This window comes from Astyanax mexicanus, chromosome 20 (genome assembly GCF_023375975.1).
Source record: "Astyanax mexicanus isolate ESR-SI-001 chromosome 20, AstMex3_surface, whole genome shotgun sequence".
Lineage (NCBI taxonomy): Eukaryota > Metazoa > Chordata > Actinopteri > Characiformes > Acestrorhamphidae > Astyanax > Astyanax mexicanus.
This window is the reverse complement of record NC_064427.1, coordinates 9003314-9018037: the sequence shown is the minus strand read 5'-3', so window position 1 is coordinate 9018037 and position 14724 is coordinate 9003314. Positions and strand designations below refer to the sequence as shown.

The 14724-nt window shown below is 37.2% G+C and overlaps 2 protein-coding genes across 8 annotated transcripts in view; both read right to left on the bottom strand.

The window, feature by feature from the left end:
* The window catches only part of LOC125784845 (protocadherin gamma-A10-like), a 28551-nt gene that overhangs the window by 9624 nt on the left and 4203 nt on the right, over nt 1-14724 (bottom strand). Inside the window, exons 2-3 of one of the 7 annotated variants that reach the window (XM_049468712.1) lie at nt 10823-11401; nt 1536-1603 (exon numbers count right to left, since the gene is read on the bottom strand). In XM_049468712.1, coding sequence (XP_049324669.1) covers nt 1536-1603; nt 10823-11401 — 647 coding nt within the window. Of the gene's footprint in view, nt 1-1321; nt 2183-10714; nt 11402-14724 lie in introns of all 7 variants that reach the window. The other 6 variants (XM_049468715.1, XM_049468714.1, XM_049468713.1 and 3 more) reach the window with 6 other exon arrangements.
* Nucleotides 5188-7806, bottom strand: LOC125784847 (protocadherin gamma-A10-like). The gene has a single exon (XM_049468717.1). The coding sequence runs from the start codon at nt 7618-7620 to the stop codon at nt 5203-5205; it is 2418 nt and encodes an 805-aa protein (XP_049324674.1). The 5' UTR covers nt 7621-7806; the 3' UTR covers nt 5188-5202.

Below are 14724 nucleotides of genomic sequence, written 5' to 3'. Positions count from 1 at the left end.
GGAGAAAGAACTGCTGCTAATCCCTCTTTTCGTCATAGTCAAAACAATCTGAACCACCACTGAGAAAGTATTATTATTATTTGAGAGTGAGAGAGAGAGAGAGAGGTGCTCATTTTACTAAAATGCACAAAAAAACAACGGTATATTTTTAAACTTGGTGCCACTATACAACTGATAATTTTCTAGCATCCCAAATATCCACCCATTTAGTCAGAAAAAGAATATTGATCAAAGACAAAATGTCTAACACAAACTTTGCAGATAAGTTTTTTTTCTAAAATACGTTTTTCAAAAACATATCCATTTTTACTGTGTGGTGATGGACAATATAAAAAATGATAATTTAAATGAAAAAATCCATAAACATGAATGAAAGATACAATAAGAGTACACCTATTAACTTTATAAAAATGTAAAAAGGAAAAAAATGCAGTGTAGAATTTCGAAATAGATCTGCAAGAATATCAACAGTGACAAACAAAATTAATCTACAACTGTACAGTATGCACCCAAAAATACCAGTTAATACACCTGTGACAACTGAAAGTGTTTAATAACTCATTCTGCCCATGAAATGCTCCAATCCACTTCTAATGTCACATGAAGGAGACCCAGTATTGTTCAACACATCTGGCTGTGCATACACATATATACAAAAAAAAACTCATAAAATAAGATTGCTCACCTCAATGCAATCAGTGTTGATAATGCTTGAACCAAAGGGATCATCCTGGCACATTTTGAGAGTGCCACTGGCAGGAAGTGTATTATCATTGTAGGATCTGATGAACTTAAAGTCACTGGTGCGTGAGCCTGTTGTTAGATACGCATCATAATTATAAGAACTACGAAGTGTTCCAGTTCCATCAACTTCTGCATAGTTGGGAGGGAGATATGCACTGGGAATGGCGACTGCTCCATCAAACAACAGTCTGGGCTTTCTTCTGTGACAAAACCTCACAGCCAGGATCAGAATAATGAAAGTCAGAAAGAAGGTGGACACTGAAACAAGTGCGATGATCAAATATGATGTAAGATTGGAGTTGTTCTCTTCATAAGTCATGTCTTTAAGTTCTGGAACTTCAGCGAGATTATCAGAAATAAGTAAATACACAGAACAGGTTGTAGAAAGAGGAGGCTGTCCATTATCCTTCACAGAAATAACAAGGTTCTGCTTCATGTTGTCAGATTCAGTGATGTCCCGCTGTGCCCTGATCTCTCCAGTGTGGAGACCAATGGTAAAGAGTCCTGGATCAGTAGACTTTATAATGTGATAGGACAGCCACGCATTCTGTCCAGAGTCAGCATCCACAGCAATCACCTTGGAGACCAGAGAGCCTGACAGAGCAGCTTTAGGGACCATCTCAGTCATTAAAGACTTTCCTTCTGGAGCAGGATATAATATCTGTGGAGAGTTATCATTCTCATCTGATATAAACACACTCACAGTTGTGTTGCTGCTGAGTGGCGGTGAACCATTGTCTCTGGCTACAACCTGGACTTTGAAGCTTCTGAATTGTTCATAATCAAATGACCTCACTGCATGGATCACCCCTGTGTCTCCATTCACAGATAAAAATGAAGACACTGGAATACCATTGACCTCACTGGACACCAGAGAATACAGAACTGTACCGTTCTGCCTCCAGTCTGAATCTCTCGCAGTAACAGAACAAATAGAAGCACCTGCTTTGTTGTTCTCAGCTACATATGCACTGTAGAACTGCTCGTCAAATACAGGTGGGTTATCATTTATGTCTGATACTGATAAATGTATAGTCAAGAAGGAGGATAATGGTGGAGATCCTCCATCAGTTGCAGTGATGGTTATGTTATAGTCTGTTTCCTTTTCTCTGTCTAATGCATCTGTAGTTATTAAAGAAAAATAGTTTTTGATAGATGGATTTAATTTGAAAGGAACATTTTCCTGAATGGAGCAGCGTATCTTTCGATTATCTCCTGAGTCTTCATCTTGAACGTTAATTATACCCACATCAGTGCCGATAACAGCATTCTCAGGTACTCGGTCATTTAGAGATTTTAGAACAATTTTAGGAGCATTGTCATTAACATCAGTCACATCTATGACAATTTTCGCAGAGGATGCTAACCCAGCGCCATCTTTGGCCTGTACTCTCATTTCATAAGATGTTTCCTCCTCAAAATCAATGTTCCCATTTACCTTAATCTCACCAGTTATCTTTTTAATGGAAAATCGCTTTGCTGCTCTTTCAGATATACGACTAAACTCATAACTGACATCTCCATTCGCCCCTTCATCAGCATCTGTGGCGCTCACTGTAACTACACCTGAACCTAAAGGTGCGTTTTCAGAGAGAGTTACTCTGTAAACAGACTGACTGAAAACTGGAGTATTGTCGTTAACATCAAGCACACTGATGTGGATAAGTACAGTACCAGACCTCTGTGGATTGCCTCCATCTGTAGCTGTGAGTATTAAATTTATTTCTTTTTGCTCCTCTCGATCCAGCTCTTTCTCCAACACTAATTCAGCGTATTTTCCTCGATCAGCGTTTTCATGTACTGACAGAACGAAATGATCATTCCTTTGAAGTGTATATCCTTGAACAGTGTTTTGTCCTATATCCGAGTCATGAGCCTCGTCTAAGGGAAAACGTTCTCCCTTGTGCGCAGATTCTGTGATTTCAAACATAATCCGATTATTAGGGAACCGTGGAGCGTTATCATTTACGTCCTCAATTTGCAGAGACACGCGATGCACTTCGAGAGGGTTTTCTAGCACAAGCTCGTAATTAAGAATGCAGGTTATTTTCGATCCACAAAGCTCCTCTCGATCCATGATTTCCGCCACGACCAAATTACCGTTGTTCAGATTAATGTCGCAGTATCGTTTCGTAGTACCTTCTGTCTCTATCCGAGCCTTCCGGGAAGATAACCGTTTAGTGTCGAGTCCGAGATCCTTTGCTATATTTCCAATCACAGACTGACGCTTCGTCTCCTCGGACACCGTGTAGCTCAAATCTCCATGAACCATGGGAAAGAAAATGCAGATGCACGCCAACAGAATCAAAGTACGACAAGTAAATACCTGTCGTCCCATTCTCGCAACGTTCAGAAGTCCCGAATATTAAAGCTTAGTGTTTTATACAGTAAACACAGCGTTATGTTGCAGCTACGGATCTCGGCATAAAGGGGAAAGTGGAATATTTCATGAGAAGGGTGGAGTGGAGTATTTAATTTCACTATGCTGGTAAACAGCGACCCTATGAGCATTTTTTATGAATTGCAGTTTAGTCTCGTTTAGTCTCTTCTGTCACTCAGTGTGTCTAGAATTGAAAGCCAACTTTTACCAATTTAGTCTTGTAATTGTTAAAATAAAACAAACAAACAAACAAATAAATAAATAAATAAAACATGTCAATCTGTTACTATCATCTTAAAGTCAGTAATGTAGAACCCATACAGTAAAGAAAGGCTTCTTCCCACAGCCTATTAAACAAATTATAAAGCTGTCAATTCATTCCAAGTATTTGTTCTGAGTCTTTTTCTTTCTTACAACATTAAAGTAATCCTCCATATAGAATCAATTATCAAGCCACTTTATTGTTCCAGTAAGAATATTCTTATATGTTGTGTAAACATACGTGTTAATGCAGAAACACTTTTTGCATATGTTTTATTGTCACTTTCTGCTGCTTTCTTATATTCTACAGCTATATCCCATGCATGTTTGCATATTTTTATCTATTATTTTACCATATGCATTTTTTGTATTTGTCCCCCTGCAAATCAATTACTGTAGCATTTTTTACACTACAATTGTCACATAATGGTTGCATCTTATTTATTATATCTTTTTAGTAATGCATCCTTCTATTTTCTATTTCTAAAGAGCAACTGTGAATTCTCATTTATGAGGTGCTGTCCTTGGTGCTGAACAGGTAGTAGAAGCAAGTTGGCAGATTTTGTGTGATAGAATAGTATTCAGTATAAAGCAACAAACTGCATTGGACCTTTTAAAGCAATAACTAGTCAGCACACAAACATTCTCTAAAAAACATCAGAAACTCAGATAAATTGAAGCATTCCACAACCCAGTGAAATACACTATGTCGAAGTTGTGCACACAGCTTGTATAGTGGCTGTGGAGAAGCACTGCCAATAAAAAAAGCACTCTCTGAAGCTGTTAGACATAAAGCTATTGTTACCTTATCTAATGCAAAGTTCAAGCTACAAAATTATAATGCCCCCCAGTATTGATCTGTGGAGCAGTCGAACTATAGAATCTGTAATAATGGTAATCCACCCAAAAATTATGGGATCATTTGCGAAGATGGGGTGGTGATCACCCAATTTCCTAAGATCATTAATGCTACTGTAGCTGACTTCAAATCCTCACACCAAAGCTTCAAAATCTAGTAGAAAGCCCTCTTTGGGCAGAAGAGGCAGATCCTCCAATAAAACCAGGATATCAGTATGTATAAACATACAATCTAAAAAAAAAAAAAAAAAAAATATATATATATATATATATATATATATATATATATATATATATATATATATATATATATATATACCACTGCCAAGGGGTTTTGATACTGCTCACAGGTTCATCACCGAAATTCACATGCTGATCTATTAATCATGTCCATTGATGGCATGTGTCTGATACTCTTATACACAGCAACTAATATTTTACATTTTATAAAGATAGCAAAATGTAGCAAACGAGCCTTGATTTAGTATGCCCAGCTGGGCAAACCTGTTAAACCCTTGCCAAAGCACCCGTTTAAAATACATATTTAAAAACAAATTATTTTTTCCAATAAAAAATAAAAAAGGAAAAATGCACATTTTAACAAAATCAGGTAATTCAGTAGTAGACAGTAAGATACTGAGTCTAATCCAGCTCATAATGCATTGCAAGCTTTTTAAAGGACAAATGCTGTCTCTATCTATCTCTCTCTCTCTCATTCCCAATGTCACAGTGCTGACTTTGGAACCAGATCTGAAAATATATCACCAATGACAAACAACATTAATCTTTAACTGTACAGTATGCACCCAAAGAAATCAGTTAATATACATACGCCAACTGAAAGTGGTTAATAACTTATCCTGCTCTTGAAGATCTCCAATCCACTCTCAATATCACACAAAGAAGACCCAGTATTGTTCAACCCATCTGGCTGTGCACACACATATATACAAAAAAACTCATAAAATAAGATTGCTCACCTCATTGCAATCAGTGGTGATAATGCTTGAACCAAATGGATCATCCTGGAACATTTTGAGAGTGCCACTGGCAGGAAGTGTATTATCATTGTAGGATCTGACAAACTTGAAGTCACTGGTGCGTGAGCCTGTTGTTAGATACGCATCATAATTATAAGAACTACGAAGTGTTCCAGCTCCATCAACTTCTGCATAGTTGGGAGGGAGATATGCACTGGGAATGGCAACTGCTCCATCAAACAACAGTCTGGGCTTTCTTCTGTGACAAAACTTTACAGCCAAGATCAGAATAATGAAAGTCAGAAAGAAGGTGGACACGGAAACAAGTGCAATGATCAAATATGATGTTAGATTGGAGTTGTTCTCTTCATAAGTCATGTCTTTAAGTTCTGGAACTTCAGCAAGGTTATCAGAAATGAGTAAATACACAGAACAGGTTGTAGAGAGAGAGGGCTGTCCGTTATCCTTCACTGAAATAACAAGGTTCTGCTTCATGTTGTCAGATTCAGTGATGTCCCGCTGTGCCCTGATCTCTCCAGTGTGGAGACCAATGGTGAAGAGTCCTGGATCAGTAGACTTTGTAATATGATAGGACAGCCACGCATTTTGTCCAGTGTCAGCATCCACAGCGATCACCTTGGAGACCAGAGAGCCTGACAGAGCAGCTTTAGGGACCATCTCAGTCATTAAAGACTTTCCATCTGGAGCAGGGTATAATATCTGTGGAGAGTTATCATTCTCATCTGATATGAACACACTCACAGTCGTGTTGCTGCTGAGTGGAGGTGAACCATTGTCTCTGGCTACAACCTGGACTTTGAAGCTTCTGAATTGTTCATAATCAAATGACCTCACTGCATGGATCACACCTGTGTCTCCATTCACAGATAAAAATGAGGACACTGGAATGCCATTGATCTCACTGGACACCAGAGAATACAGAACTGTACCATTCTGCCTCCAGTCTGGATCTCTCGCAGTAACAGAACAAATAGAAGCACCTGCTTTGTTATTCTCAGATACATATGCACTGTAGAACTGCTCCTCAAATACAGGTGGGTTATCATTTATGTCTAATACTGATAAATGTATAGTCATGAAGGAGGATAATGGTGGAGATCCTCCATCAGTCGCAGTGATGGTTATGTTGTAGTCTACTTCCTTTTCTCTGTCTAGTGCATCTGTAGTTATTAAAGAAAAATAGTTTTTAATAGATGGATTTAATTTAAAAGGAACATTTTGCTGAATGGAGCAGCGTATCTTTCGATTATCTCCTGAGTCTTCATCTTGAACGTTAATAATACCCACTTCAGTGCCGATAAGAGCATTCTCAGGTACAGGGTCATTTAGAGATTTAAGAACAATTTTAGGTGCATTGTCATTTACATCAGTCACATCTATGACAATTTTCGCAGAGGATGCTAAACCAGCGCCATCTTTGGCCTGTACTCTCATTTCATAAGATGTTTCCTCCTCATAATCAATATTTCCATATACCTTAATCTCACCAGTTATCTTTTCAATAGAAAATAGCTTTGCTGCGCTTTCAGATATACGACTAAACTCATAACTGACTTCTCCATTCGCTCCTTCATCAGCATCTGTGGCGCTCACTGTAACTACACCTGAACCTAAAGGTGCGTTTTCATAGAGTGTAACTCTGTAAACAGGCTGACTGAAAACTGGAGTATTGTCGTTAGCATCAAGGACACTGATGTGGATAAGTACAGTACCAGATCTCTGTGGGGCGCCTCCATCTGTAGCTGTGAGTATTAAATTTATTTCATTTTGCTCCTCTCGATCGAGCTCTTTCTCCAACACTATTTCAGCGTATTTTCCTCGTTCAGCGGTTTCATGTACTGACAATACGAAATAATCATTCCTTTGAAGTGTATATCCTTGAATTGAGTTTTGTCCTATATCCGAGTCATGAGCCTCGTCCAAGGGAAACTGTTTTCCTTTATCGGCAGATTCTCTGATTTCAAACGTAATCCGATCATTAGGGAACCGTGGAGCGTTATCATTTATGTCCTCAATTTGCAGAGACACGCGATGCACTTCAAGAGGGTTTTCCAGCACGAGCTCGTAATTAAGAATGCAGGTTATTTTAGATCCACAAAGCTTCTCTCGATCCATGATTTCCGCCACGACCAAATTACCGTTGCTCAGATTAATGTCGCAGTATCGTTTCGTACTGCCTTCTGTCTCTATCCGAGCCTTCCGGGAAGATAACCGTTTAACGTCGAGTCCGAGATCCTTTGCTATATTTCCAATCACAGACTGACGCTTCGTCTCCTCGGGAACCGTGTAGCTCAAATCCCCATGAACCATTGTTAAGAAAATGCAGATGCACGCCAACAGAATAAAAGTACGGCAAGTAAATACCTGTCGCCCCATTCTCGCAACGTTCAGAAATCCCAAATATTAAAGATTAGTGTCTTCTACAGTAAACACAGCGTTATGTAGCAGCTACGGATCTCGGCATAAAGGGGCAAAGTAGAATATTTCATGAGAAGGGTGGAGTGGAGTATTTAATTTCACTCTGCTGGTGAACAGCGACCCTATGAGCGTTTTTTATGAATTGCAGTTTAGTTTATTTTATCTCAAAGGTAGATTAACACAATTTCAGTCTTATAATTGTTAAAACAATAAAACTAATAAAAATAATTATTGAATTAATTAATTATATAATTAAATATGTCAGCCTGTTTCTGTCATCTTGGAGTCAGTACCATAGAACACACAAGGTAAAGAAAAGTTTCTATCGACAGGCAATTAGACAAACTATGAAGCTGTCAATTCATTCCAAATATCCGACTAAATAATTTTCTTTATTTCAATATTAAAATAATCCTCCTATTAAAAAAAAAAAACTATAATGACGTCACTTTCTTGTTCCAATAAGACATTTTTGTGTACACATATGTGTTAATGTAGAAACACTTTTTGCACGTGTTTTATTGTCACTTTCTGCTGCCTTTTTTAATGACCTTTAGTTAGAGCTCATGCATGTTTGAAAATTTCTGTTAATTGTGTTGCTATATGCTATCCTTGTATTTGTACCCCTGCAACCCAATTACTCTGGTGTTTTTGCACTACAAATGTCACATATTAATTGGTTTTTATTTAATAAATCTTTGTAGTAATGTATCACTCTTTTTCTGTATATTTAGTACCTTAAGTGTTGTTGTGCTCTAGAGGAACTGTGAATTCTCATTTATGAGGTGCTGTCCAGGACTGTGGTGCTGAACGGCAGCAAAAGCAAACTGGCATATTTTCATTTAAGTACCGCATAGATTATTATTTACCACAAAGCAAAAAACTGCATTGTACTTTTTGAAGTAGTCAGCACTCTAACATTCTCTAAAAAATGTCAGCAACTCATATAAATTAAAGCATTAGACTAATAAGTAAAATAGAATTTGCTTCCAGATATGTGCACAAGAACACATAGCTTTTATATACCCTGTAGAGAAGCACTGCCAATAGAAAAGCACTATCTGAAGCAGTTAAACATAAAACTATTGTTACCATGTCTAATGCCAAGGATGAGCTACAAAATGATAATGCACTCCATGTATTGATCTGTGGAGCAGTGGAACTATGGTATCTGGGATAATGGTGAGCCACCCAAAAATTACGGGATAATTTGCAAAGATTGGGTGGCATGGTGATCACCCAATATCCTACGATCATTAATGCTACTGTAGCTGACATCAATTCCTCACAGCAAAGCTTCAGAATCTAGTAGAAAGCCCTCCTTGGGCAGTAGAGGCAGATCCTCCAATAAAACCACGATACCAATATGTACAAACATACAATCTCAAAAAAAAAAAAAAAAAAATAGTATATATATATATATATATATATATATATATATATATATATATATATATATATATAATTCCAGCGCCAAGGGGTTTTGATAATGCTCACAGATTTATCACTGAAATTCACATGCTGACCTATTAATAATGTCCATTGTTGGCATGTGGCTGATACTCTTATACACAGCAAATAACCTTTTATATTTTATAAATTTAGCAGAATGTGGCAAATGAGCCTTGATTTAGTATGCCCAGCTGGCCAAACCTGTTAAACCCTTGCCAAAGCACCAGTTTAAAAGACATATTTAAAAACATATAATTTTTTAATTAAATAGAATGTTTGGCAAAAACATATCCATATTAACTGTGGGGTGAGGATCAATATTAATATTCCAAATAATGATTTGAAAACGGAAATTAATGACTATGATGGAAGTATACAAAAAGAGTATACCACTTTAACTGTCCATTAAAAAAAAATGCAAATTTTAACATAATCAGGTAATTCAGTAGTAGACAGTAAGATACTGAGTCTAATTCAGTTCATAATGCATTACAAGCTTTTTAAAGGACAAAAAATCTCTCTCTCATTCTCAATGTCACAGTCCTGACTTTGGAACCAGATCTGAAAAAAATATCACCAATGACAAACAATATTAATCTACAACTGCACAGCATGCACCCCAAAAAATAGTTAATATACATATTCTACCTGAAAGTGGTTAATAACTTATTCTGCTCTTAAAGTTCTCCAATCCACTCCCAATATCACATAAAGGAGACCCAGTATTGTTCAACACATCTGGCTGTGCATACACATATAAAAAAAAAACTAATAAAAAGAGATTGCTCACCTCAATGCAATCAGTGTTGATAATGCTTGAACCAAAAGGATCATCCTGGCACATTTTGAGAGTGCCACTAGCAGGAAGTGTATTATCATTGTAGGATCTGACAAACTTGAAGTCACTGGTGCGTGAGCCTGTTGTTAGATACGCATCATAATTATAAGAACTACGAAGTGTTCCAGTTCCATCAACTTCTGTATAGTTGGGAGGGAGATAAGCACTGGGAATGGCGACTGCTCCATCAAACAACAGTCTGGGCTTTCTTCTGTGACAAAACCTCACAGCCAGGATCAGAATAATGAAAGTCAGAAAGAAGGTGGACACGGAAACAAGTGCGATGATCAAATATGATGTAAGATTGGAGTTGTTCTCTTCATAAGTCATGTCTTTAAGTTCTGGAACTTCAGCGAGATTATCAGAAATAAGTAAATACACAGAACAGGTTGTAGAGAGAGAGGGCTGTCCATTATCCTTCACTGAAATAACAAGGTTCTGCTTCATGTTGTCAGATTCAGTGATGTCCCGCTGTGCCCTGATCTCTCCAGTGTGGAGACCAATGGTGAAGAGTCCTGGATCAGTAGACTTTATAATATGATAGGACAGCCACGCATTCTGTCCAGAGTCAGCATCCACAGCAATCACCTTGGAGACCAGAGAGCCTGACAGAGCAGCTTTAGGGACCATCTCAGTCATTAAAGACTGTCCTTCTGGAGCAGGGTATAATATCTGTGGAGAGTTATCATTCTCATCTGATATGAACACACTCACAGTTGTGTTGCTGCTGAGTGGAGGTGAACCATTGTCTCTGGCTACAACCTGAACTTTGAAGCTTCTGAATTGTTCATAATCAAATGACCTCACTGCATGGATCACACCTGTGTCTCCATTCACAGACAAAAATGAGGACACTGGAATACCATTGACCTCACTGGACACCAGAGAATATAGAACTGTACCGTTCTGCCTCCAGTCTGGATCTCTTGCAGTAACAGAACAAATAGAAGCACCTGCTTTGTTATTCTCAGATACATATGCACTGTAGAACTGCTCTTCAAATACAGGTGGGTTATCATTTATGTCTGATACTGATAAATGTATAGTCATGAAGGAGGATAATGGTGGAGATCCTTCATCAGTTGCAGTGATGGTTATATTATAGTCTACTTCCTTTTCTCTGTCTAGTGCATCTGTTGTTGTTAAAGAAAAATAGTTTTTGATTGATGGATTTAATTTGAAAGGAACATTTTGCTGAATGGAGCAGCGTATCTTTCGATTATCTCCAGAGTCTTTATCTTGAACATTTATAATACCCACTTCAGTGCCTATAACAGCATTCTCAGGTACAGGGTCATTTAGAGATTTTAAAACAATTTTAGGTGCATTGTCATTTACATCAGTCACATCTATGACAATTTTTGCAGAGGATGTTAAACCAGGTCCATCTTTGGCCTGTACTCTCATTTCATAAGACTTTTCCTCCTCAAAATCAATATTCCCATTTACCTTAATCTCACCAGTTGTCTTATCAATGGAAAATCGCTTTGCTGCTCTATCAGATATACGACTGAACTCATAACTGACATCTCCGTTCGCTCCTTCATCAGCATCTGTGGCGCTCACTGTAACTACACCTGAACCTAAAGGTGCATTTTCAGAGAGAGTAACTCTGTAAACAGACTGACTGAAAACGGGAGTATTATCGTTAGCATCAAGCACACTGATGTGGATAAGTACAGTACCAGATCTCTGTGGATTGCCTCCATCAATAGCTGTGAGTATTAAATTTATTTCATTTTGGTCCTCTCGATCCAGCTCTTTCTCCAACACTAATTCAGCGTATTTTCCTCGTTCAGCGTTTTCGTGTACTGAAAGAACGAAATGATCATTCCTTTGAAGTGCATATCCTTGAACATTGTTTTGTCCTATATCCGAGTCATGAGCCTCGTCTAAGGGAAAACGTTCTCCCTTGTCCGCAGATTCTCTGATTTCAAGCATAATCCGATCATTAGGGAACCGTGGAGCGTTGTCATTTATGTCCTCAATCTGCAGAGACACGCGATGCACTTCGAGAGGGTTTTCCAGCACGAGCTCATAATTAAGAATGCAGGTTATTTTCGATCCACAAAGCTCCTCTCGATCCATGACTTCCGCCACGACCAAATTGCCACTGCTCAGATTAATGTCGCAGTATCGTTTCATACTGTCTTCTGTCTCTATCCGAGCCTTTCGGGAAGATAACCGTTTAACGTCGAGTCCGAGATCCTTTGCAACATTCCCAATCACAGACTGACGCTTCGTCTCCTCGGGAACCGTGTAGCTTAAATCTCCATGAACCATTGTAAAGAAAATGTAGATGCACGCCAACAGAATCAAAGTACGGCAAGTAAATACCCGTCGCCCCATTCTCGCAACGTTCAGAAGTCCCAAATATTAAATCTTAGTGTCTTCTACAGTAAACACAGCGTTATGTTGCAGCTACGGATCTCGGCATAAAGGGGGAGAGTAGAATATTTCATGAGAAGGGTGGAGTGGAGTATTTAATTTCACTTTGCTGGTAAACAGCGACCCTATGAGCATTTTTTATGAGTTGCAGTTTAGTCTCTTCTGTCACTTATTGTGTTCATGAATTGAAAGCCAACGTTCACCAATTCAGTCTTGTAATTTTTAAAACAGTACAAACATATAACTGAACAAATAAGTAAACAAAACATGTTAATCTGTTACTATTATCTTGCAGTCAGTACAGTAGAACCCACAAGGTAAAGAAAATGTTCTACCCACAGCCCATTAGACAAATTATGAAGCTGTCAATGTATTCCAAATATTTTTTATGAGTCTTTTTCTTTCTTAAAACCTTAAAGTAATCCTCTTATATAGAAACAATAACCAAAGCACTTTATTGTTCCAATAAGAACATTCTTAGGTGTTCTAAAAAAACACATGTTTTAATGCAGAAAACCCTTTTACATGTGTTTTTCTGTGTCGTTTTTGCACTAGAAATGTTACATAATGCCTGTCTTTTATTTATTTTATCTTTGTAGTAATTTGTCCCTTTTTTTCTAAATATCTCGTAACATTAAGTGTTGTTCTGCTAAAGAGAAACAGTGAACTCTCATTTGTGAGGTACTGTCCAGGACTAGGGTGCTGAACAGGCAGCAAAAGCAAGCAGGCAGATTTTGGGAGATATTTATTTTTGTCTTTACTTAAATACCACATAGAAAATTATTCAACATGAAGCCACAAACTGCATTGGACTTTTTAAAGCAATGACTAGTCAGTAATCAAGCATAAAAAAAATATCAGAAACTCATATAAATTACAAGAACACACAGCTTTTATAGTACCTGTTGAGAAGCATTGCCAATAGAAAAGCACTATCTGAAGCAGTTAAACATAAAACGTTTGTTATCATGTCTAATGCCAAGTGAGCTACACAATTATAATGCCCTCAAAGTATTGATCTGTGGAGCAGTGGAACTACGGTATCTGGGATAATGGAGAGCCACCCAAAAATGTTGTGTTCATTTGTGAAGATGGGGTGTCATGGTGATCACCCAGTTTTATAACTTTACTAATGTTATTGTTGGGGACTTCTCACAGCAAACCTTCAAAATCTAATAGAAAACACTCCTTGGGCAGTAGTGAGAGATCATCCAGTAAAATCAGGATACCAATATGTACAAACACACAATATCAAAAAAACAATAGAAAGTTATAAGATAAAGACTAGAATTCCCATTTTGAATGTAATTGTACAGAATAACAAATATCATTCTACTGACAAGTAGTTTTGATAATGCTCACAGATTTATCACTGAAATTTACATGCTGATCTATTAATAATGTCCATTGATGGCATGTGGCTGATACTCTTATACACAGCAAATAACATTTTACATTTTGTAAAGGTAGAAGAATGTAGCAAAAGAGCCTTGATTTAATATGCCCTGCTGTGCCAACCTGTTAAACCCTTACCAAAGCACCAGTTTAAAAGACATATTTAAAAAAATATTATTTTTTCCTTAAATAGAATGTTTGGCAAAAACATATCCATATTCACTGTGGGGTGAGGATCAATTTTAATATTCCAAATAATGATTTGAAAACGGAAATTAATGACTATGATGGAAGTATACAAAAAGAGTGTACCACTTTAACTGTCCAATAAAAAAAATGAAAAATGCACGTTTTAACATAATAAGGTAATTAAGTAGTAGACAGTAAGATACTAAGTAAGAGTCTAATTCAGCTCATAATGCATTACAAGCTTTTTAAAAGACATGTTCATTCTCAATGTCACAGTCCTGACTTTGGAACAAGATCTGAAAAAAATATCACCAATGACAAACAATAATAATCTACAACTGCACAGTATGCACCCAAAAAAAAAGTTAATATACATATGCCAACTGAAAGTAGTTAATAACTTTTTTCTGCTCTTGAAGATCTCCAATCCACTCCCAATATCACATAAAGTAGACCCAGTATTGTTCACAGTGTTGGGCACGTTACTTTGAAAAAGTAATTAGTTATAGTTACTCGTTACTTCTCCAAAAAAGTAACTGAGTTACTAACGGAGTTACTCCACTATAAAAGTAATTAGTTACCAGTAAAAGTAACTATGCGTTACTTTTTATTATTCGCCCGTCAAAAAAAGGAAATCAATTATGCATTTACTATTATTATTAGAAAAATAACAAACGAAAATGAACCCAAAATGTTGACAAAAATATAATCTAACGAATTTCAAAAAAACAAAACGAAATTCTCCACAGAAAAAAAAGAAAAATACTAAAACTTGTAATACTGAAAAAAACGGAAACGCG